At 37.4% G+C, this 27,225-nt stretch overlaps 1 protein-coding gene across 1 annotated transcript; it reads left to right on the forward strand.

Moving 5' to 3' along the window:
- Positions 1-22,287: 22,287 nt before the first annotated feature.
- On the forward strand, positions 22,288-25,919 carry LOC111920358 (polygalacturonase At1g48100). Its single transcript, XM_023915927.3, has 6 exons — positions 22,288-22,916; positions 23,013-23,180; positions 23,893-23,937; positions 24,049-24,256; positions 24,344-24,425; positions 25,167-25,919. Exons 1-6 carry the CDS (start codon positions 22,578-22,580, stop codon positions 25,666-25,668), a joined length of 1,344 nt encoding a protein of 447 aa, XP_023771695.1. The 5' UTR covers positions 22,288-22,577; the 3' UTR covers positions 25,669-25,919.
- Positions 25,920-27,225: the final 1,306 nt, after the last annotated feature.

Genomic DNA, 27,225 nt, shown 5'->3' on the forward strand with positions numbered 1-27,225 from the left:
AATTTTGAAGGATATGAAAGAAACCCAACTGAAGGAAACTGACTTAGATGTGTTCAGACTTGGTTTCGGGCATCTTAAGATATTCATAGATAATTACTATGATTGCTTGGCCTTAACTGATGAAGAGATTGCTTCAGGTCTTGGAAGAAATATTAATGTTTCTATGGAACCTACGAAGCCTCAACAGGAGTTGATGAAATATGTTGATGGTGAAATTTGTCTCAAACCATTTGGCATGGTATTCGTAGGGGAAGACACAAAAGGAAAGGCAAAGAGATTCTTGTTTCAAGTTGCTGAGATTGAAAGATACACAACTTCGCAATATACGAACTTCATTGTTCGTATGAATAACTGCACCAAGAACAATGATGGAGACAAGAAGGAACTGAAGAAGATAATCACTTGGTACTCAGAAATTCGAAGGACAATGCACTCAGTTGCTCAAGTTATCATTAACTGAGTGACTTCAACTGTTTATAAAGGGGGAAAATGTTGAGTCATTTAGTTGTAAAAGTCGAAGCATTGTTTGTTCTATTTCGCATGTTTTTATTTACTAAGTCTTTTTATGTTGAAGCTTAATGTCTAGAATTAGTATTATTTGTACACTCATGTTTCCTATAAATAGGGGCTGAGGATAGAAGTAGAGATACGAGTCTTTCTACTTATTTGGTAATCAGTATTGTATTAGAATTCTCTGTTCAATACAAACTTGCTGATTAATATTTACATCTTGGTGTTCATATCATTCATTACTCATTCATCTAGATCATGATTGTTTTCTAAATGTCGATTACAATTCTCATCATCTAGAGATATGAGTTGTTGACTATGAGTTGGTTATAAATTGATTGGACGAAAACGCATTGGTAACTGGATGTTATAAAACGTGCCTTTGTGTATGATTCAACAAGTAGTAGAACAAGCATATATGTCGAAATTTAGCCATTCCTTTTACCTTTTAAGGGATAAAAGCGATATCTGTGGGCCCCTCAATGATTTAGTGTTGACACCACGAAGTGCTCGGCCAAGCCTGGACTGATTTGATTTGTTCAATTAGTCGATCGTCATAAATCGGAAATCGGGAAAAAAATGGACAGAGAGAAAGATTATAATCCATGTCTTAGTCCATATGATATCTAGAATGGAGGAGTATATGATCCCTTATTTAATGGACAATTCATTTGACTAAGTCAGTGTTCGGCAGCGACTTTAAGAGCTACGGTTGCTAGTCGGGATCTTGGAGTCATATGCAATAATATTTTTAGACTTATCCAAGTGGGAGACTGTTGGATTAGATGTCTAATCCCATAACTATTATTGGTATGTATTCAACCCGAGATTAAATTTTCAATTCTTGTATACTGCTCACCTTTAGTCAATTTGAAATCTGTAGTCTCGATATGGTCTGACTCCCTCACAGACCGCCCATATAGAATCACATTGTTGAATCCCTGCAGAACACTTATACTTGACAGTAGGCTCAGATAATCCTTCGAGTAGGAGACTCATCTGTGCAACGGTTAGACTCGAACAAGTGCTACACAACAGGGTCAAATCAATTACTCTGAGATTATTTAATCCAAACTGCAAGTGTCTTAGCACTTTCGATCAACAAGTTACTCCACATACACATGATTCCCCAAGTTACTACTATTGCCCGTAGCATCACGCTGCTTCGTGGCTATTTTCCAAAAATCCATCGGGACCTCCCTGGTCCCCAACTTATCTGGGATACTGAATTATTGTCCGGTTGCTGAGCCAAGAATATCCTTACAGTCGCCCCACGCGACTTCCGAAGAGGACGTCGGCTATCGAAATCTGCCCTAACTGTATTGCCACTCATCGCTCCATTATTCCTTCTGATCTTCCTGATCATGAAAGTCCAACTACCTGTTGACATTGAATCTAATACGAAAATGAATGCTACCAGAACCATTGTAGTTTTACATCACGCCTCGTCTCCAACGACCTACCTACTCACATTCGTGCAGCTGACCTGCCCTGACATAAATCATCTGAAGGAATTTGTGAGTGACGTAGCATTACCCAAGCAGTCAGTTACCCATCCATACCCGAAGTCCTAAAAAACTAATATTGTGAAGCATATCTGGGTGTTGGCCTCCACTTCAGTCTATTTCAACTGGATAGTGTCGAGCATATATGGGTGCTGGCCTCCCCTTCGCTCTTTTTCAACCGGATACTACCGAGCATATTTGGGTGTTGGCCTCCCCTTCGGTCTATTTCATCTAGACTTTCAGGCACATTTGGGTGCTAGTGAATGCTACGGCTATCCCACAGTCTTACTACACTTCCCACACTATTTGGCCGCTAGTGAATGCTACGGCTATACCGTAGTCTTACAGCACCTTCCATGCTAACTCAACCACTGACCCTACTCTCTTACCGTTGATTACCAATCCGACCACACCCAAAGCCAGCCACACACATGATCTGACATCCCACACTAAACTCATGTCCTGATTGGGATCCTCAACCTGTTTCCATAAATCCTGCTATCAACATTTCGAGAATACGATCTCATTATTGGCAAGTTTTCACGCTGTCCTCCATCCATATAGCCGCTTACGCTGTCTTCCTTCTTGACAAGGATGCGAAAATTATCCCATTTTCAAAACTGCTCCTACTTCTGAATCCCTGGACGATTCTCCCCCACCTAGATTCGACTAAGTCTTCACAATACATGAAAATTGAAGAATTCCCAATCTTTCTCACTTTCCAACGATTGATCTGATGACAAGCAACTCTTACCAAGTAATGCTCCATTACTAGCCCATACCCAAATAAATCACACAACTTCTAAGAACCAGATGAACACTTCTCGCATCCCAGCGAAACCGATATCCCCTGATGCTTGAAATGCTACCACACTCGAATCTTGAAGACCAAAAAACAGATGCTCCAACTAATACCTCAACAACGAGCCACTTCCCTTGGCTCTTCCATCAGCCAATTAATAACGGTTACTAAGACCATTGAATCTTGACGATGATGGATAACCATCCAGTGGAATCCATCAGCCAATCATTATTTTTCAACCTCTTTCCATATTGATATTCGAAAAAAATAATAACTTTTTTTCTATGAAAAATATTCACCATATGCACTTTTTTTTTGTAAAAAAATGCATTTTTTTTTTGAAATTTTTTTAACTATTCAGCTTCTATATCGACGTCGTAGTCAGTTAAAATGTATTTAGAAAGAAAAAAAAATTATCTAGAAAAAGTTCAAAAAATGTGCATATATGCACAAACTCAAATGTGCATGATTTTTCAACTTTGGTTTTAAAGTTTATCATATATCGAAAAAAATAACTAAAATATGTAAATTCATAATTTATTAACCTTTTTCCATATTGATATTCAGAAAAACAATTACATAAAATGTTCACCATATGCACATATACACAAAATGAAAATATGCATATATGCACATCTACATATATGCACATCTACATATATGCACATCTGCATATCACTACAAAAAAAAATTAGAGTACTACCAGCAACATTGTCACACCCCCGAACCAGACGGCGGAAACGTCCGGGGGCTGTCGTGACTCAATTGAATACCATAACATTGAATATATATGAAACATAACAACATTCGTCACCATGCATTAATATTGTACAACCAGTAGAGTTTACATTCATTACATTGTCTCAAAACATTACATTCTCGAAAGTGATTGTTCGATACTAGTTAAACGACAGCAAAACGTCATAGAGTACAATTCATCCTTCACTTTATCTGTTACCTGAGAATACAAGTATTTTGAAAAACGTCAACATATGAAATGTTGGTGAGTTCATAAGTAGTGTTTGAAATCCAATGTTTGTATTGTTTGAAAAACCACCAGAAAATCCGATATTTTCTGAAAAGAAAGGCTTTGGAAAACGTTCGTGAAGATCCATAGGTATGCTTGTTTGTTTCTATACTTGTAAAAAAAAAATTGTTCATTGAAGATGTATGCATTTCAAATCTGTATGTGATGAAAACCCTAGGAAAACCCGATGTTTCCCCTAGTTCCTTTGGAATCCATTAAGTTGCGTTGAAACCATTACGAAGATAGAAGTGTCAGTCCCAGGCGACGTTGGAAGGTTCTCGAGCAGGATTATTTACTACAAACCCGCGTTACACAAACACCCAGTTTATAGTTATACTAACGATTCCCGAAGGCGTCGTCAGTACTAATCGCGTTATCCAATCGCCCTGACTAGGTGTAGTCCCACATCCGAAGAGAAAGAGGACACGAAGGCCTCGATGACTCTATAAATCGGTTGGGGATAATATGCGTGCGAGGGGTCCCCGACCCGCCTCGTAAAATATGCAGACCCTTCTAGCAATACCAAGGACCCTTGGGGACCAGTGGTACAAGCCATTGAAAGTCACTCTACGTTGTGCCAAGTCGGTGAAACTCAACACTTCGTAGAAAATATGTGTCTTCGGGCCTTAAGATCAGGTCATTGGGCTAGCTAGGCCCAACAAGCAAGATTTTACACTTTTGGGGCCCGAAGATGGTGCGTAGACGTCTGTGCACACTCGTATGTATATGTATTACCAAACGTTATTTGTATGATTCGTAGCGTCGAAGAGTTAGTAGTTGTAGATTTCCATTGGCTCGAGACCGAGCCAATTCGTTTAACAACGACTTTTGGTATTGTAATGAGTTGTATTTCGTCGATAGTCGAGGTGTCATTGTTTGATCAAATTGTACATATTGAATTAGCCTTGAAATATTTCTGTTTTCAGCCCCTCATTATTTGTAAAAATTACATTTTCAACCCTTTCATTGTAATATTTCCCAGTTTGGTCCTTAAACTATTTTTCTTGACATTTTAACACCAAAAATTATTGAAATTAATATTTTCCAGCATATTTTTCATAGAAAACAGTTTAAGTCCCTGAAAATGCAGTTTTTCTCGGTTTTAGCCCTTCTTTTCGCAATTTTGACAATTTTGGCCCAAATTGGAAAATTTTTGCAACTTTGGTCCTTTTTAAATTTAAAAAGCATTTTAAACCTTTGAAAAGGATTTGGGACACTTATAGTCCACTGTTTTACAGAAATTCACAGTTTTGGCCCTCCAAAACAGAAAAATTCGCATAATGGGCCTCCTTGGGCCGAAATTTTCATTTTTAGCCCAATAAGCTTGAAATTTATGTTTTTAATCCTCTAATTGAATATAATTCCAGAAATAGTTTTATGGAAACTGTTTTGGCACATTTCGTCCATCAGAATCTGTGAAATGTCAATTTGGGCCCTTAATTTTGTATTTTTCACATTTTTGGCCCAAAATGTGTGTTTTTAGCTTAAAGGAAATTGTTGCTAACCACTTAGCTATTTTTCTTGTATCACTTTACATGTAGAAATATATTTGAAGCTAAAATCATAAAACATAAGTTATATCTCGGTTTTGAGGGGTTTAATGGCTAGATCCAACATTAAAACACATATAAGCATACATATAAGCATGGAAATCATACAAGGCATACAAACACATATAGATCTACACTTTCACTTGTATTCCCCCCCCCCCCCCACAAAACTCATAAAAACAGAAAATAGGGGTATGAATCTCACCTTGAGATTTGGGTTTGATTTTGATGAAGATTTGAGAGAAGATTTCGGCCCTAGCAACTCCTTGTGGAGATTTTTGAACTTAGATGGTTCTAAGGAGTTAGATCATGAAATAAGGCTATGTAAGAACGAATTCTTATCATTAAGATGAAAAGTAGGCGTTTATACATGATAACCACTTACCAAGAGGTTGAAACCTTGAAGAACACTCTTGAAACAACCACCCACATCCACGATTTTTGATGAGGAAGGAAGAGAGGATTTTCTTGAGTATAAGAGGTAAAGATAAGAGATTATTGTGTTTGAAATGAGAGATGAGGGTGGGAAGGGCCTTATGGCCGTGAATTAGGGGGGAGAGAGAAGGAAGAGATAAGGTTTGCATGGATATATGTGAATGCATTGTTACATGGTGGGTAAATGACTTGGTTATCCTCCAAATAAAAATGATGTGTCATGTATTAAGCTAATTAGCTAATTTCTCTTTTTTTTTTTTTATATAGATAATGGGCCGAGAATTGGGCTAGTAGGAAGGAGGGTGAATTAGTTTGGCCCAATCCTTTCTTTGGTTCGAAATTATGAAGCGCCTAAGGAAAATTTTCGGCCCATTGGACTTTTAGGGTAGTTCTCGGCCCAAATAGGTCCATGAGAAAGGTGTGGGTTATTCTAGGCCCATTAAAGCCCAAAACACTATATTTTAATGAATGTGAGTTCAAATAAGGCCCAACTTAAGACTCTTAGCTTAAAAGAGTTAAGTTAAGGGTTTATTGGTCCATTAGGTCCAATAAGAGAATCATAGTCCATAATGAACTTGAGTCGGGATATATATAGGGTTTCCAACCCTTATTTAAACATATGAGAGATATTTGAATGAGAGTGAGCATGATATTCCTTTAGAGTAAAAGTTATTACACTAGGTGAATGATTGCATGAGAGTAGAATTTCCTTACAAAAATGCTAGTTGTGACATCATCCCCCCGTTAGAGGGAATTTCGTCCCGAAATTCTTTCGAAGGGTAGGTTCACGAATGAGAGAGTAGGTACTTCCTCTGGTCTTCGCGGTTCCCTTGTGAATTTCGTTCCACGCTTAGCATTCCATGGAACCTTCGCATTCGTAATGAGGCTTTGTTTTGTATGTTCTACTTCCCTATCCAATACCTTGACTGGTTCTTTGATGAACATGAGATTCTCGCTTACTCCGATTTCCCGTAAAGGAATGATAAGAGTCTCATATGATATGCATCTTTTCAGATTCAAGACACAGAACACAGGGTTGACTTTGCTGAGCTCCACAGGCAGCTACAGTCTATATGTCTTCAATCCGAGCAAGAAGCTCGAATAGTCCGATGTAGCGTGGGTTTAGTTTTCTCGTGTCCTAAAACGAATCATTCCTTTCCAAGGAGATTCTTTTGATAAAACGCGATCCCCGACTTGACATCCTACTGGCTTACGCCGCTTTTCAGAATAGTTCTTCTGTCGGTCTCGCGATGCTGGAAATTCAGCTTTGATTTGGATTATCTTCTTTTGTTGGTTTCGTTAGTGGTTTCTGGTCTCATGAGAGTACCACCAAGTGATATACATTTATGACTATAATGAGTTTTCGAAAGGAGCATTCTTGATGCTCGTGCGGTAGTTGTTATTGTATGAGAATTCTGTCAAAGGAAACCGGGTATCCCCTGACTTTTTGAACTCACACACCTAGACTTGTAGTATGAATTTGAGTGGTTGAATAGTTCGTTCGCTTTGGCTAGCGGTTGAGAGTAGCAAACAATGCTCATATTTAGCTATGTCCTTATAGCCTTCTGGAATGGCTGTCAAAGTCTTGATGTAATCATGTTATCTCGGTCCGAGATGGTAGATACCTATATTTCATGGAGTCTCACGATCTCCTGGATATAGATCCAAGCTAATCCTTCCATCTTGTTCGATTTTTGTATTGGCAGGAAATGGGCAGATTGGGTTAACCTATCGACAATCACCCAGGTAACACCCAACTCTACTCTTATAACAAAAAGCTTCGTCGTTCGATTGCGAGAGTTTTATCCATCCATGTAGTGCTTTCAGCGCGACACTCCCAGCTTTGATGCTTTCTAGGCTGGTCGTAGATGATGATGGTGTTTCGTTCTCGTTTTGTGAGCAGATGAGTATGTTATCGATGGAAATAGTGAAAGGGCTAACTAGGAATGGTTGGGAAACTTGGTTCGTAAGGTTCATGAATACCTGGGGAGCATTCGTTAGACTGAAGGGTATCACAATGAATTTGAAATGGTCGCGACGAGTTCGGAATGCAGATTTGGAATGTCGCCTTCTCGGACTCAGGGTTGATGATAACCGATTCTTAGATCTATTCTAAAGAAGTAATGAGCTTCTTGGAGCTGGCCAAATAGATCGTCAGTCCGTGGAAGTAGGTATCGACTTTTAATAGGGGGATTGTTCAATTTCCTAAAATCAATGTACCTTCGGAAGGATCTGTCTTCTTGAAAAACAAGACCAGAGTTCTCTATGATGAGAGGCTTGGTCTAATGAATCCCTTGCGCAACAATTCTACTCAGTTGACAGGATAACTTGGGAATTTTTGGCGGGAGTCAACCTATAGGGTGAATTGGCAATTGATGTGGTTACCGATATGAGGTTGATTCGAAATTCAACTCGTCTCCCTGGGGTATTCCCGAAAGTTCGTTAGGAAACACATTTGGGAAAATCACAAGCTACTGGAATACTCTGCATGCCTACCTCTTCTTTGATCTTGTCCACATCATGTGTGAGGAAAACGTAGTTCTTCTGGTGCAGGCACTTCCGTGCCTTGATGCACGAGATAGGAAGAGGATTAGCGCCAGGTTTATCACCATGGATTATTAGAGTTTTCGTGATTAGGAAGGTGAAGGCAAACGGCCTTCTCGCGGCACATAGCATCAGCACAGTGGGGGCTTACCCAGCCATGACGATTATCACATTAAACTCCTAATATTTACTGGCATGAAATCTATTTGTAATGAATGGTCGTTTAGTGTTAAGGCGTACTCCACATGAGTACCCTAGATTAAATCATTTTTCCCCTTTGGCCATGTCCATTGAAAAGGCTTAGCTTAGCTTTGGGGATGTTGTTTTAGTAAGTGTTTGAAGTTGTTACTAACCAAAACTTCAATCGGATTTGCCATTGAATAAGAGGTAAGCGAAAGAGTTGTCATGTGGGAACGTACCAGTAACAACCATTGGGTTTTGGATTGCTTCGCCTTGACCCAAGGTCAGGACCATTTCTGATCCTTTTGCTCCTTCATTGTTATCCCTAGGGCAATTGCGCCTGATGTGACCAGTTCCTCCACACCTATAGCAAGTGCGACTGGTTTCATCATTGGTGTTGTTGTTAGGGTTGTTGCGATCGTTGTCATTTTCATTTGGCTGACGATTCTGGCATGGATAAGTTCTACAGAATTTGGCGATGTGATTCTTTCGGTTGCCTTTGTTGCAATGCATCTCCCTGCAGACTCCATTATGATGGAATTTGCACTGGTTGCATTTTGGGAGGTTTCCAGCATATGGTCTCCTGATTGCTGGTGTAATAGGGGTCGTGGTCGCATGAACAGCAACAACACGTTGCTCCCTTGAGAACCCTTGAGTGTGTTGCCCCTTTCTCTTACCTCCAGACCTTAGCTTCCTACTCTTAAGCTTGGGGTTTGGAGTTCCTTGACAGGTTGTCACTTGTTGGTTCCCATATTTGTTCCATTGGCTGGAGTTGTCAATGCTATTCCTGCCTCCATTAGGGTTGTTTGCATTGATCTGTGCCATAGCAGCGGTTACTGCTGCCATTACAGCAGCTTGGAATGTAGCAGAGTCCATCTGCAGGAGTGGTGTCTTGCGGGTGCGCTTGTTATTCTTGCGGGATGGCATTTTCCTGATGCACATTGATAACCCAGATCGTAAGTGATGATCGTCATTCCTGGTTGTACTCTATAAATTTTCGCATCTTGTTGTATAATTCTTACTGCCTCCATCTACATCCCTATGATGTATTTTGTGGTAATGGGTGGTCACAGATCTGGAACGATTGTTACGTCTATCCTTAGATTATGTGGGTTGTTTTAGTTTCGAGATCCTTAAGTATCTAGTGGTTCTGAGGGTTCGCTTGTGCATGTAATTGAGTCGTTGCAGCAATATGAAATAAATATAACGCATAATCGTTTCAGGGGTATGTACCATCTTAGCACACGAAAGAGAGTCATGTCGGATAGTAGGGGAAATTAGAAAAGGCTGGTCCTAGTCGTGGCGAGAAGTGTCTGGTGGTGATGCTGATGAAGTGGATGCACCTCGGAGACGAGCTACTTGCTGCTCGGTATATCGTAGGCGTGCCTCCCAAACTAACTGTCTCGCTCGAGAGTCTCCATTCACTTCCCGTGTTTTCCTTTCATCCCTCTTAATAACAAACCACATTGGTTTCGTTTGATTTGGGGTGTCCTGAGCTTGGTTATCGATACCTCGAGTGCGTCGCACCACGACTGGGAGGGCCTGGTCAGCTGGTCCTCTGTGGCTAAAATTAGAGAGACCTCCGTTCTTACCGTGGTGTGGTCGTATTCCTTACTGGTGACTTTATCCCGAAATATCGGGTGCCCGAGGGGGCATGGGGTCACTAGGGCCCACACTATAAGTCGGTGCCCTGGATTTACATGGAGGATTGATGTCATTGAATTCTACATCCGTGTCGTCATCGTCATTGCCCTCCGGCTCTTCCTCTTCGAGGTCCACTATTGACTCAGCGGGTTCACCTGCGAGTTCTACTTCGTGTCCCTCCTGGGGTTCTTCCTCTGGGTCGAGCCACCCGACTATTCCTTGACTAGGGTGATAGGGTTTCCTGGCTAATGATACTCGTCTATAGCGTATTGCACGATGGGCTATGAATACTAGAAACAAATAGCATACCAATTACTCCTATAGCTCTACGACTATTGCATAGATTCAGTTGGGGTTCCCTTCTTGGAGATTAAGGGGTATGATTTTAGGTTCCTAGTTATCACGATCTCTTCACGACATGTGATGGTTGTACCTTGGAGGGAATGTAGTTGATCAGGCTACATCCGCTCCTTGATACAACTAAGAACAGTCCTGAAGTAGCCGAGATACTAGCATTATCTTGTTTGGTTCGGTGTTAGGTTCCTATTCCTAATGCAAGCAAGGGTGTTTTATTTACTTTGTTTTGTTCAGAGTTATGTTAGTCCCTCTTTTTGGTTTATAGTTGCATATCAATGTGTGGCTAGACATGCTAGTTCACTATAAACAAAGCTCTGATACCAACCTGTCACACCCCCGAACCAGACGGCGGAAACGTCCGGGGGCTATCGTGACTCAATTGAATACCATAACATTGAATATATATGAAACATAACAACATTCGTCACCATGCATTAATATTGTACAACCAGTAGAGTTTACATTCATTACATTGTCTCAAAACATTACATTCTCGAAAGTGATTGTTCGATACTAGTTAAACGACAGCAAAACGTCATAGAGTACAATTCATCCTTCACTTTATCTGTTACCTGAGAATACAAGTATTTTGAAAAACGTCAACATATGAAATGTTGGTGAGTTCATAAGTAGTGTTTGAAATCCAATGTTTGTATTGTTTGAAAAACCACCAGAAAATCCGATATTTTCTGAAAAGAAAGGCTTTGGAAAACGTTCGTGAAGATCCATAGGTATGCTTGTTTGTTTCTATACTTGTAAAAAAAAAATTGTTCATTGAAGATGTATGCATTTCAAATCTGTATGTGATGAAAACCCTAGGAAAACCCGATGTTTCCCCTAGTTCCTTTGGAATCCATTAAGTTGCGTTGAAACCATTACGAAGATAGAAGTGTCAGTCCCAGGCGACGTTGGAAGGTTCTCGAGCAGGATTATTTACTACAAACCCGCGTTACACAAACACCCAGTTTATAGTTATACTAACGATTCCCGAAGGCGTCGTCAGTACTAATCGCGTTATCCAATCGCCCTGACTAGGTGTAGTCCCACATCCGAAGAGAAAGAGGACACGAAGGCCTCGATGACTCTATAAATCGGTTGGGGATAATATGCGTGCGAGGGGTCCCCGACCCGCCTCGTAAAATATGCAGACCCTTCTAGCAATACCAAGGACCCTTGGGGACCAGTGGTACAAGCCATTGAAAGTCACTCTACGTTGTGCCAAGTCGGTGAAACTCAACACTTCGTAGAAAATATGTGTCTTCGGGCCTTAAGATCAGGTCATTGGGCTAGCTAGGCCCAACAAGCAAGATTTTACACTTTTGGGGCCCGAAGATGGTGCGTAGACGTCTGTGCACACTCGTATGTATATGTATTACCAAACGTTATTTGTATGATTCGTAGCGTCGAAGAGTTAGTAGTTGTAGATTTCCATTGGCTCGAGACCGAGCCAATTCGTTTAACAACGACTTTTGGTATTGTAATGAGTTGTATTTCGTCGATAGTCGAGGTGTCATTGTTTGATCAAATTGTACATACTGAATTAGCCTTGAAATATTTCTGTTTTCAGCCCCTCATTATTTGTAAAAATTACATTTTCAACCCTTTCATTGTAATATTTCCCGGTTTGGTCCTTAAACTATTTTTCTTGACATTTTAACACCAAAAATTATTGAAATTAATATTTTCCAGCATATTTTTCATAGAAAACAGTTTAAGTCCCTGAAAATGCAGTTTTTCTCGGTTTTAGCCCTTCTTTTCGCAATTTTGACAATTTTGGCCCAAATTGGAAAATTTTTGCAACTTTGGTCCTTTTTAAATTTAAAAAGCATTTTAAACCTTTGAAAAGGATTTGGGACACTTATAGTCCACTGTTTTACAGAAATTCACAGTTTTGGCCCTCCAAAACAGAAAAATTCGCATAATGGGCCTCCTTGGGCCGAAATTTTCATTTTTAGCCCAATAAGCTTGAAATTTATGTTTTTAATCCTCTAATTGAATATAATTCCAGAAATAGTTTTATGGAAACTGTTTTGGCACATTTCGTCCATCAGAATCTGTGAAATGTCAATTTGGGCCCTTAATTTTGTATTTTTCACATTTTTGGCCCAAAATGTGTGTTTTTAGCTTAAAGGAAATTGTTGCTAACCACTTAGCTATTTTTCTTGTATCACTTTACATGTAGAAATATATTTGAAGCTAAAATCATAAAACATAAGTTATATCTCGGTTTTGAGGGGTTTAATGGCTAGATCCAACATTAAAACACATATAAGCATACATATAAGCATGGAAATCATACAAGGCATACAAACACATATAGATCTACACTTTCACTTGTATTCCCCCCCCCCCCCCCACAAAACTCATAAAAACAGAAAATAGGGGTATGAATCTCACCTTGAGATTTGGGTTTGATTTTGATGAAGATTTGAGAGAAGATTTCGGCCCTAGCAACTCCTTGTGGAGATTTTTGAACTTAGATGGTTCTAAGGAGTTAGATCATGAAATAAGGCTATGTAAGAACGAATTCTTATCATTAAGATGAAAAGTAGGCGTTTATACATGATAACCACTTACCAAGAGGTTGAAACCTTGAAGAACACTCTTGAAACAACCACCCACATCCACGATTTTTGATGAGGAAGGAAGAGAGGATTTTCTTGAGTATAAGAGGTAAAGATAAGAGATTATTGTGTTTGAAATGAGAGATGAGGGTGGGAAGGGCCTTATGGCCGTGAATTAGGGGGGAGAGAGAAGGAAGAGATAAGGTTTGCATGGATATATGTGAATGCATTGTTACATGGTGGGTAAATGACTTGGTTATCCTCCAAATAAAAATGATGTGTCATGTATTAAGCTAATTAGCTAATTTCTCTTTTTTTTTTTTTATATAGATAATGGGCCGAGAATTGGGCTAGGAGGAAGGAGGGTGAATTAGTTTGGCCCAATCCTTTCTTTGGTTCGAAATTATGAAGCGCCTAAGGAAAATTTTCGGCCCATTGGACTTTTAGGGTAGTTCTCGGCCCAAATAGGTCCATGAGAAAGGTGTGGGTTATTCTAGGCCCATTAAAGCCCAAAACACTATATTTTAATGAATGTGAGTTTAAATAAGGCCCAACTTAAGACTCTTAGCTTAAAAGAGTTAAGTTAAGGGTTTATTGGTCCATTAGGTCCAATAATAGAATCATAGTCCATAATGAACTTGAGTCGGGATATATATAGGGTTTCCAACCCTTATTTAAACATATGAGAGATATTTGAATGAGAGTGAGCATGATATTCCTTTAGAGTAAAAGTTATTACAATAGGTGAATGATTGCATGAGAGTAGAATTTCCTTACAAAAATGCTAGTTGTGACATCAATAAGTCGCTGTAACACCCCATTTCCAAATCAAACCCTAAAATTTGAAGATGTGTTTTAAGTATTATTTTATACCGATATGTGAATATATTTAAATAAATAGGTTAGTTAAAAAGTGTGTAATTGGCATTATAATTTGTTTTTGAGGACTGAAGAGTGCTTTCGGGGTTCGTAGTGGAAAGAATATTTGAGGATATGGCTAAAGGATAATCAATCAGACTTGTTTTGTAATTCGTAGACTTATCTTGAAAATATTTTGTAGATGAGGGGCTATTTGGATAAATTTGAAGTTAATTGTTGGGATCATGATGTTGCGTCTTGGGCTCGTTTCTTTTTAGCGCAGTTTTGTAACCACTTTTGGGCCTGTCCAACCTTGTATTATTTTATTCTAGGGTTCTAGTATTTAAGGTGCATGCATGCATCCTTAGTAATTAACGCTTATATTATTCTCATCATAATATTGTAAACCCTAGCTACAGTGGAAGTTCTTAATCAAGCTCTGGTGAGGCGTGACTATGTTTGAATCATAAGCATTATATTGATTTTATCTTGTGTTCATTGTCTTGTTTGATTTAGTTGTTTGTTCTTCATTGATTTACCTGTAAAAGATCTAAACGATCTAGAGAATATATCTCATCAATTGGTATCAACCTCCACCCCCTCCAGAACCGAAAGCTACTGTTGGACCGAAGTATAATGAAGCTTCGGTCAGTAAAGGTCAAAAGAAAAAGAAGATCATTGGTGAAGATGATGAAGCTGAAGAGGATGATATTGATGACATTGTTACTGGAACTCCTTCCAAGCCTGATCCAAAATTCAAGCCTTCTGAGCAAGAGCTTCGGGAGAAGATGGATCGTTTGGAGAAAGAAATGAAAGAGAAGGAACTTCTTGAGATAAAGAAGTCAATGTTTCCCAAATGGACCATTGAATCGCTCCAGAGGGAAGTCATTGATGAACCGAGTACTCATTCGCTTGAACCAATTTTATCATTCAGTCTTGAGAACTCGAAGGATGCTCAGTTCGATATACCAATCAACCGAAAGGCATTCATCTTTCACTACTTTTCCTCAACTGCTGTCGTTCCCTCTCCAGACCCGAAGGTTGATCGGGACTTGCTAGAATTTTATCTGGAATTTGCTGAACCACAATACCTGACCTGGAGCCTGAAGAAAATTACAACGGTCAGAGTATTAAAGCCCTCTTCAGCTAGGAAATTTATCAATTTCAAATTCAAGGTGACCCGAGGCTGAGATAGCTCGGTCCATACCATTTCCCTGGCTGACCTTCCAAATCTGAACCCACGTGATTAGATACTCCTCAACAATAGTTTGCTATGCAATCCTCAGGAGTATCAACCGATCATTAATCACATCAAGCGAATGCTTGTTTGTTACATTCACGAAGTAGCAAAGATGGTTCAAGAGATTGCCACTACTATTTACAAGCGTCCTACGGTCAAACAGATTGGAAGAGCTGGCAATGTGAACATGATGATTAAGGTCAAGATTGATATGAAGTTTCATACTGTGATGTTCATTAGGGGCGAAGGTCAAAAATGCCTATTTTCTCTTATTGACAAGTACCTGTTCCCTACTGCTTGCTTGGAGCATATTTTGGAGATAATCCATAGGTGTAATCAGAACAGTGAAGTTGACAAGAAGTTGTTTACTGATATGCTTCGTTGGTATATTCAGTTTCGGCAGACGCTTTTTGCTATTATCCCTCGGTTGTTCAAAGTTGTGAAGCAAGTCAAGGTCACTCAACCTAAGTGAAGGCCTCGCCCCAATTGACGGAAAGGGGGAGATTGTTGGGATCATGATGTTGCGTCTTGGGCTCGTTTCTTTTTAACCCATTTTTGTAACCGGTTTGGGCATGTCCAACCTTGTATTATTTTATTCTAGCATTTTAGTATTTAAGGTGCATGCATGCATCCTTAGTAATTAACGCTTTTATTATTCTCATCATAGTATTGTAAACCCTAGCTCGCCTCTACAGTGGAAGTTCTTAATCGAGCTCTGTTGAGGCGTGACTACGTTTGAATCATAAGCATTATATTGATTCTATCTTGTGTTCATTATCTTGTTTGATTAAGTTGTTTTTTCTTCATTGATTTACCTGTAAAAGATCTAAACGATCTAGAGATTATATCTCATCATTAATTTGAAAGAAAAAGAGAAGGAGGGGCTGAATATGTCATAATTGAGATGTTAGGGATAAAAAGGGTAATTTTTGGACTGGCTTTGCAAAGAAATTCAAAAACGGGGGGCTACTTGGTAAGGATTATACCTTAATTGAAATGGATTTTAATGTTGAGGGCTAAAAGGGTAAATTATGGACTCACTTTGAAAGAAAAGGGGAAGGGATGGACCAAATGTGGCATTATGAAAGGAAGTTTATAGGGCTCGGGGTATATAACCCATCAACCTGGAAACCCTAACCCTAAAAACAGCCAACCATTACCACCTTATACCCCCTTCGTCTCCAGCGCCATTATCATCCGACTCCAACTCGTTTTCGATCACTGAACGGCCACATGTGACCACAGGATGGCCGCCATTCTTCTCATTCTCTTTCTCTAGCCGCCATCATAGAGCCTCAACCGCCTCCACCGTTCATGACTCTCCAGCCTCCGTTATCAGCTCCGACCACCGTAGCCATCACCGCGATGTTGTTCCATTTCATTCGGACGACGTGTCGCTTCTTGTTTCCGTTGAAGAGCAAGTTCTCGCCAGACGCTAGGCTTTTGTTACTGCTATGAATCACTTATGTGGCTGCCTCCTAGTGTCGCTGCCTCCATTAGTACCAGTTATGCCGCCTTCCCGTGATGTTGTCGTCGCCGTATGCCACCAGGTTGGTGGCGGGGTTCTTTTGCGAACAAAATCAGAGAGTGTGTTTTGTATGTGGTTTTTGTTGGCCAGATTCCACGAGAAAAGCTACCACCACCACTGTGAGGTGGTGGCGGCCACCTTGTACCACTGCCAACCACCACAAGGGATGGTTGTGTGTGTGTGTGTTTATCTTAGTGTGTGTGTGTGTGTGTGTGTTATTTGGGATTTTGTGTTGTATGATTATAATGGGTGATAAAATAATCAAGAAACTCATAACCACCACCGTGAGGTGGTAGTGGGTGATGCCCGACTTATTTAACCCTAGTTGACCTAATGAAACGCTAATTGATCTAAAGACTTAGCTTTTGGGCCTAATTGGGTTGGAAACCCTAATTAAGGTTTGAAAAACCTAATCTTTGAGATTTTCATTTGGGCTTATCGGGACCCACATTTTAGGCCGTTGGAATTGATTTATGAATTACACCCGATCACACCATATGATTTATCTAGTAGAGTGATGGACTTAATGGATTAAGTCCTTAATGGGTTAATTAAGAAACACTTAACCCTAATCGTCATTTTATGTGAAAACCCTAATCTTGATTGGGCCTTAAGTTGGGTCTTTGTATTGGGTTTTGGTGATGGGGCTAATAATAGGCCATCCAAAAACAAGCATATGGACTAGAATAATTTGATGGGCTATAGGGTAAGGACCATGTAAGGGGTTTGGGCCCAATTTGGAAAATTGGGTCATAAATGGGCCATAACTGGGCCTTGAGGATTATGAGATGTTGGACCATTGGAATACCAATGTTGGACTAGAATAAATGATTGGGCCTTAGGATAAGACCATGTAAAGGTTTGGGCCCAATTTGGAAAATTGGGCTATGTGTTGGGCTTTGATTCATAGTTTGATTTTTGGGCCTTTGGATTTGGCCTTGAGTGCTAAGAAGGAGGTAAAGTAGTCTTTTACCCCAAGCATGGACTTATGGATATGTGTTCGAACCCAATTATTAATTGGGTGTTATTTTGATGTTGACAGTTCGGGAATATGTCATCCAGTAGCTAGAGTTTTATCAGCGGGACTTTAGCAGTGTGAGGTGAGTTACCTTCCAGTAGAGGTGGGTCTAAGGCACCAATGGCGGCCCACAGTAAGTGATTATGTTTGAGATGATTTTCTTTGTGATAATTGTCTGGTTTGCCACTATCTGATATGCTTTATGTGCTAGGATGCTATGATATATGTGTTAGTAGTAGCAACGGTGAAATAGTCCCCAGATACCGGTTGAAAGATACCGAAGGGGTAGACAGTACCCATGTATGCCTAGCAGTATTTTCATGATATGTTATTATATGGTAGTGGTAGGGGTGAAAAAATCCCCAGAACTGTTTAAGATAAACCGGAGGGTAGGCCGGGCACCGAAATATGTTTGACAGGGGTATGTCAGACACCCTGGTATGTCTGATAGGGTTAGGTTAGGCACCCCGGTATGCCTAATAGGGGTAGGTTGAGCACCCCGGTATGCTTAGCAGGGTAAGTCGGGCACCCATATATGTCTGACAGGGGTGGGTCGGGCACCCCGATATGCCTGACAGTATGTTATTTGTATGGTGTGTGGTATGATGGGGGAACTCACTAAGATTCGTGCTTACGGTTTTCAGTTTTGGTTTCAGGTACTCCATTTTCAAAGGAAAGGAGCCGTCTCGATCGCAGCGCATCAAATTATGTTTTCCGCATATGAGATCCTTGGGATTACACTCTGATATTGTTTTATGATAACATGTTTTGATCATTGACACTTTGATTTTTTGACATGGGATGTTATTATGAATGTTTTTATAGTGTAGGTTTTATAATAACTTAATTAAAAATGAAATTTTTGATCTTGAATTTTAGGATGTTACAGTCGCCGCTAAAAGTGGCGTTTGTCACCGCTAAAAGCCCGTCGCTGATGCTTTGTCACTAATACTCCAAATGTCTCCGCTAATAAGCGGACATTGCCGCTAAATATTTGTCACCTCTAATAACCATTTGTCGCCACTAAAGGCGTCGCTGATATTGATATTTTCCTTCTTTTGTATTTCACATTATAATTGAAAAAAAAAGTAAATAACAAGTATAAAACTGCTATGATATTAATTAATCTAATCCTACATCCTTCCATTCCAAAATATTAATCCAACATCCATTCAAAATACTCATACAATTTAACATAATGCAAAATATCCAAAATACTATTCTAAAATACTTACACAAATAAAACATTACAAAAATCCTACAATTAGCTAATCGTCATCATCACTCTCTGCATTGCATAAGAAAAATATACATTCTATATAGTCTTATAAGTTAAACCAACATTATTACATTCGATATACAAAATATACATTCCACATACAAGCAAAATATAAAATATAACATTGTACTATAACTAACAATAACTAAACTACAAAATACCATTATAAGATTGTACTTTCATAAACTAACAATTACCAAATTACACATATTACATTTGACACATTATAGCATTATACTATGACTAACAATTACCAAACTACAAAATTCCATTATAGCATTGTAGTTTTATAAGCTAACAATTACCAAACTACACATTACATATAACACATTATAACATTGTAATATAACTAACAATTACCAAGCTACACATATCGCATATAACACATTACATCATTTTACTTTTTTTTTTCATTTTTTCCATTATAGCATTGTACTTTAATAAACTAACAATTACCAGACTACAAAATACCAATATATCAAACTATAACCAAGCTAAGAATTACCAACATTTGATACAATTACCAAAATTAAATAGTCTTGTTACCTGTGATTGTGGCGGTGGTTGTGTAAGTGATTGTTCTTGATCGTACATTAACACAATCATAGAAGGTTTACGCCCGATGCCACTGATATGGCCTCGTTAAACACCCAATATTATTTCAAAACATTTTTGTGTATCCTTTGGTGTTAGACCGCTGGATTCAAAAGAGGCTGAAGTTTGTTGACTAATCTCATGGAGTATTGCATTCTGCATTTTCAAAAAATGATAAATATCACAAAAATTAGATTACTAAATACCCCTTGATGGTATAAACAGTTATATGAAAATACAAATTAAGCACTTACTTATTGTTACTCGACTGCAGGACTACTAAATTCTACTTGATTATCTGTATTAGCCTTACGAAATGCTTCTATTCGAGTGATGTCCTATTTAATATTAAAAATTAGATTAATTATAATTTAAATAAATAGTTAAATATATCATAACTTCCTTTTTTGAAACAGGCATTCCTATATGAGCACGATCCCCCTCTATTTATAACTTGTTATTGTGCAGGACTCATTTTTTTGATGCCGAACGCCTTAAAATTTTGGGAGTTTGAAAATGATCGACTTCTTGCACCCAATTATCATGTGACATACCCTCATGGGGGTTGCCTAATACCATTGGGATATTTGTAAGCCACCCCCCCCCCCCCCCACTCCGAGCATTCTGAAAATACGTATGTGCTTTATTTATTTTTGGCCTCTATAAATTCTTTGTAAAGTCACATTAATGATCTACAAAAACTGAGCATGCTCGGGATCGAAGTTAATTAAACAACTAAACTTAAAATATTATCCAAGTTACCATTAGATGCATGACTATGACATTCCTTAAAGCGCGGAAAACATTGTCTCAACTAGATACATTTAATGGGATGTTCATCCACATATACCTCTTAATCTTACGGGTAAACCAATTACCACGGTACCTGACAAGGGAATATGTGAGCTCCCTGTCGAAATCCAAATCCATGGGGTTTCCCTTGTTTGCCCGTATCAGCTTTGATAAATGGATGTTTTTTGAGCTGAGCGAACATCATTTCTAGCTGTTCGATTAGGTTCAAATCAACGGACAACGTTAACAAGATTGTTTTGACATGGATCATGGTTTTCTACTATTAGCAACGACGCCATTAGCAGCGACACACACTATTAGTTGTGACACGTAACGCACAAATTACTTGTCGCCGCTAATAGTGTGTCGTCGCTATTGCCCTTTTTTCTTGTAGTGTATATACACATTGATGTACAGATGAAAAACATCTTAATAAGTTAAGACATTTTTATAAAATATGATTTTTTTTGAAAAAATAAATTCAAAACAAACGTTTTATTACTTATCTGCATATGGTGCACATTTTACGTTATATGAAAAAAAAATCTCAATATAAGTATGGGTAGAGGTTAATAAATGTTAAATTTACATATTTTCAGTTATTTTTTTAGATAGAGATTAAAAACAAGATTGAAAAATGATGAAGTTAAATATATATATATATATATATATATATATATATATAAGATAAGTTCTAATATAAAAATTAAAAAAATAATCTTATTAATATAAAAAAGTTAGTGATCTTAATGGATATATATATATATATATATATATATATATATATATATATATATATATATATATATATATATATATATATATATATATATATATATATATATATATATATATCTCATTTCCCGTTCTTGTGCATCTGACATCTACATTCCACTCAACGCCCTCTTTTCTTTTCTTGTTCCTGAACCCTTATATGCACATTGCACCGTCCAAACCACAAATTACATACTTCTTGTGGGGTTTTTGGTGGGTTTTAAGTATTTAAAACCCCCCACTTGAAAAAACAAGAATTGAAAATTTCATTTTTATTGGTCATGTCTTCAATTTTTTTTAATTCAGTTAATGTATATACTTAATGAAACGTTTTTGAAGATAAAAACATGATAGCAACGTTCTAGTAACGACAAAGAGATACATATTGTAAAAAGAAAAGTACTACCCCGTATTTTAATATGGCAGTAGGCCTTATACTCTCATATTTAGCACACTGCAAGTTGGGTAGTTTAGACCACAATTTAATATTATACCTAAAATAGCATTTGGCAATTCTCCAATTTCGTGATATTTGCCTTAGTAAAACTCTGTAATTTTGAACCCCGGCAGATAATAGTGGAAATTTGACCCAACTGTTGGTCCTTTTTTCATGTATCACGGACTCATGGTATGTCAAGTCCTTTTTTATGATTTGATCGATATCACATCTAGACTAAAAGTTGTGCTATTATAATAAGGTTGAATTGAATACATATTTATTCAACCATGTTTTTTCTGTTATGACATAAATTTTCATACAAATTATTTAACCACATTTAACTATTTAATTAAGTTAAGTGGTTACCAAAATTTCACAAATTTATCCATGCATATTTCATTTAAAAATATAAATAAAATTTTGTATAAATTCAAGTCTATTTTATTAGCATCAATTAATAAAAAAAAACATGCATTAAACCCTGAGTTATATGCACAAAATATTAAGAGATGGATGGTCGGTTAAGCCGCTAAGGTTGAAAATTTTAATAACTTTAAGCCACACTTCCACTTAGAGCTACTCCACATATACAAATATATAAATATAAATAAAGAGAAGAAGCCTCTACTTCCTGTGTATCCCTTGTTCAACTGATTATGCAACTTGCTTCTTGGTGCTGCTATAAGTAACCTAGTGCCGATTGTGGTCACTCACACCACCAAAAGTCTTACCCATCAAGCAAAACCTTCTTTCGGTTTCCCTCATTTGTCATAAACCCTACGAAACCCTACAGCTTTCCACCCAAAGATCAGGTCTGATTCTTTCAACACATGATTTCTAGAGTGCCATAGAAGTTGGATTCCTTTTGTCAACATTCACTTTTTTTGTCCTATATAACCATAAACCAACTTCTTCTTCTAGCTATAGCTCACTATCCATGGGACTATCTTTCTGCAGTTTTCTCCTCTTTTTCTTCCTCCTTTACGTCCATTTTAGTTCTGTTAACTCCCGATCACTTGATCACATTTCCCCATCACCATCTCCTTCTCCGGAACCAGCAATGATCCCCAAGAATCAATATTTACATGTTCTTGATGTGAGGTCGTTCGGTTCCGTAGGAGATGGGGTGACGGATGACACACAAGCTTTCAAAATGGCGTGGGATTCAGCTTGTCAAAACGACGAACCCACGATCCTTCTTGTTCCAAAGCATTATACTTTCTTGATACAGTCCACCATTTTCACTGGAAGTTGTGGGAATAGGGTTGTGTTTCAGGTAATCATGTGAAAATTTGCATGCCTTGTTTGTTGATGCATGATGGGTTTTTGAGTTATTTAATAATGTTTTTTTTTTCGGATCGTGTTTGTGAAGATTGAAGGGACAATTACGGCACCAGATGGACCAAGTTCGTGGCGGAAAGGTAACAGCATGAGACAATGGCTGGTGTTTTATAGGGTAAATGGCATGTCTCTACAAGGTGGTGGAGTTATTGATGGAAAAGGAGAAAAGTGGTGGAATCTTCCTTGCAAACCTCACAAAGTATGATTGTTTATATATAGTGTTATTTTTTTATATTGCCTCAGTTATATATTAGAAAAAGTATATTATTGTTTTTATTTAATTCAACTGTGTATATATATATATATATATATATATATATATATATATACATATATATATATATATATATATATATATATATATATATATATATATATATATATATATATATATATATATATATATATATATATATATATATATATATATATATATATATATGCATGGGGATGGGTCATGGAACCCTTTCATGCCACACATGACTTTGGTACAAGCATACAAAACCAAGGTACAAAGCTTCGTTGGAGAGAAGATCGGGTTAAAGAAGCCACATAAGAGGTCTATTTTTGCAGTCATAGCTAGCCACAGCAGAGCCGTGTTCCCGAAGGCAACCTGAAGCTCATCCCAAACGATTTCAACCACCCTTAATGGGGCGTTTGAGAGTACTAAAAGTTGATTTTTATTAATATGGGGTTTTTTCTAGATCAATATATATTATATATAAAAAGACTAACAAAAAGATATACAAAAAAGGAAACAAAAAGACTAACAAAGGCCATATTGTAAAAGGTCATCAATTTATATTCTTATGTTTATTTTTGTTGATAAAATGTTAATATGTTGATTAGGTAACTGAATTAACAAAATGGGTGTAACCTGACACTAACAATGTTACGTAATAATTTGGCAGGGACCAAACGGAACAACTCTACCTGGTCCTTGTGACAGTCCTGTTGTAAGTCTATCGTCTAAACACACACTTCAATTTAATTACTATTTAACTGATATCTACAGGTCGTTTCGTTACATATATAACAATGGTCATAACTTTTAAATGCAAATGCAGGCTATTAGATTTTTCATGAGCACAAATATAACAGTAAAAGGAATTAAAGTGAAGAATAGCCCACAATTCAACTTCCGTTTCGATGGGTGCCATGGCGTATACATAGATTCGTTGAATATTAAAGCTCCATCTCTAAGCCCCAACACTGATGGAATCCATATCGAGAACACAAACGATGTGAAGATATACAACTCACTTATATCCAATGGTAAGAATATTGAAAACCGATCAAATACCATCAAGCTAAAACATCAGATAATATTAATTCTTTTATTGAGATTTGTTTAATATGCAGGTGATGATTGTGTGTCAATTGGGGCAGGGAGTTATGATGTAGACATAAAGAACATAACATGTGGTCCAAGCCATGGGATAAGGTGAACATTCCTAAAAGTCCCCACTTTTAGTTTAAACCCATAAAGCATATACAATTGCCCTTCAAATATTCAACTAGTTACTACATTCGTCCAATGACATGTTAGAATGCAGGTCGGGTTGGTCTATCCGCAAACAGCATCTCATTTATATTTTAATCACATAAATAAATTATATATTAAGTTTGATTACAAATTTCATATTATTATAATAATAACCAACACTTTCAAGAAAATGATATTGGTAAAAAAAAAATATTGAATTTGAATACCTTGGATGGGTTTCGACTCTTTCGAACCAATATTATTTTACCCAATGATTTAATTTTGTATATCTTATCATAAAAATGAAACTTAATGCAAATCAACTCACCATCCTATACTTAAAAGTGTACCATATAAAATAAACAATTTCAGTAGCCTACTTGACCATTATTATAGTACATATAGAGCTCTACAACCTTCTAGATGAACATTCAAGTTTTATGGTAAACAAATGCATATATTTAGGAACAACATAGTTATTAAACTATGGGTGCATAGATTGATCTAAAAATAAAATTGGACCATGTTTGCAAGGCCGGACCAGATATTCATAAGTTCTATCTTGATTATCCATGATTTAGCATAACCCGAGCGATATGCACGTCCTAACTTTTTTTTGGGCCATAATACAAGTCTTTTAAACAAATGGTATAAATAAATAATCATGAGTGTGTCTTTTTCTTCATGTACATGTTGCAGCATTGGTAGTCTTGGGATGCGTAACTCACGAGCATGTGTATCAAACATAGTAGTAATGGATTCAGTCATAAAGCATTCAGACAACGGTGTTCGAATCAAGACGTGGCAAGGAGGATTAGGTTCAGTGTCAAATGTTCGATTCATCAACATCCATATGGATACTGTTCGAAATCCGATCATGATCGACCAATACTATTGCCAAACAAAATTGTGTCCGAACCAGACTTCAGCAGTGAGCATATCAGACATAGTTTACGAGAGAATTAGAGGAACTTATGATGTTAGAAGTCCAGCCATGCATTTGGGGTGTAGTGACAGTGTACCATGTAGAAACCTAACATTTTCTGAAGTGGAATTGTGGCCTTCTCAAGGCCAGATTATGTCGAGTCCTTTTTGTTGGAATGCATATGGGGATCTTCAGACTCTAACTGTTCCACCGATTTTTTGTTTGTTGGAGGGTAACCCTATATCCCTTCCTACAGCTGATGTAGATCAATGTTGAACATGAGTTTGGGTAAGGTGTTGAAACTTACTCATAGAAACTTTGAAATCTTGAGTTTAAATATGTTATTTTGGGTGTTATGTGTTATAGAATGTGTCAATAGGGGCAAGAAAAGTTTATCCCCTTACTATTGTGAAATTTATAGAATATAATGAAGCATGTATTTATACATGTTGCCTAAGAGGCTTTATATGTACATTGTTACAAAATGCATAATTGCATACACTACATGATATGACGATCTTGTCTAATGTTTCATGTAACATATGACTACGATTATGACTTATTCCGGATAACGATTACAACTTTTGTTTTATTGAGAACGATGGAGCACATTAGGATGCAAACTAACTATTGATATTATTATTATTATTATTATTATTATTATTATTATTATTATTATCACTTTAGAACATTCAGCCATCAAAAGTAGAAACACTAAGTTTTACGGAGTACTTGAAACACCCCTTAAAAGATCTTTATACTCAATAATCATTTTAGAATTATATTGCTAATAATATATGATCTTCAAGGGTCACACCAATAATAACTTGATGCAAAAAGATTATTTATAAGAATATGATTCTTGACACTACTAGAAAAAAAACATTTTATGCCGCGTAATGTGTGTTATGAAGGGATACAAATGACACGCAAATGTGTGTCATTAAATCATCCCGGTCAAAAAGGAAAATGACATACATTTGCGTGTCATAAGCTTACGACACTCATTTATGACATGCGTTCACAACACGTATTGTGTGTCATTAAAGCCATTGTCATAAAGTAAGACGACACACAGTTTCGTGTCATAAGCTTACAACATGCATTTACGACACACATTTTGTGTGTCATAGTTTTAAGTGTTTTTATAAAAAGATTTATAGGTTTACTAAATTTTAAATTAAATGACAATTAATGTCTTATAATACAAAATAACGTATCATAAAAAAAAAAAAGACAACCCACTTCACAAAATATAATGTGTCAAATATAAAATATAAATAATCACTCCAATGCTAAATAAATGTAATACAAAATTTTTTTTCATCACATAATATTGATGGCTCGGACCCCCCGGAAGGAGGCCTTCTTCGCCTTCCACCTAAGCTGCGCAGGAAAGTCCATCATCAACTCAGTCAGATCTTCTTGTTGAATTCCCTTAACAAAACACCATCTCCAATGAAGGAATATGTTCATACCCATTTACCAAACATAAATGTAATAGTTGCAACAAAAGACGCAAACGATCTGCGAAGATCCTCTTCTGGTAATGTATTCAGCTCATTAAAAGCATCTTCAAGTATATGATCACGTCTTCTCTAAAAAATGCTTCAGTTAGTCGCACCAAGCTATAACTGTTGGATTAATGTCTAAGTTCAAAACTATAATTGGTAAGACTTGACCCGACCCAGCATGGTCCATTTGGGTTGCATGGCATCATGCATTTGGATAGACTATAATGAGAGAAATAACACTTAAGGTTGGTTAATATATTATAAGTTCTAATATATTAATAAGATTATTTAATTATTATTGATCAAGAATTAATCTAGA

Source organism: Lactuca sativa, chromosome 7 (assembly GCF_002870075.4).
Source record: "Lactuca sativa cultivar Salinas chromosome 7, Lsat_Salinas_v11, whole genome shotgun sequence".
Taxonomy (NCBI): Eukaryota; Viridiplantae; Streptophyta; class Magnoliopsida; order Asterales; family Asteraceae; genus Lactuca; species Lactuca sativa.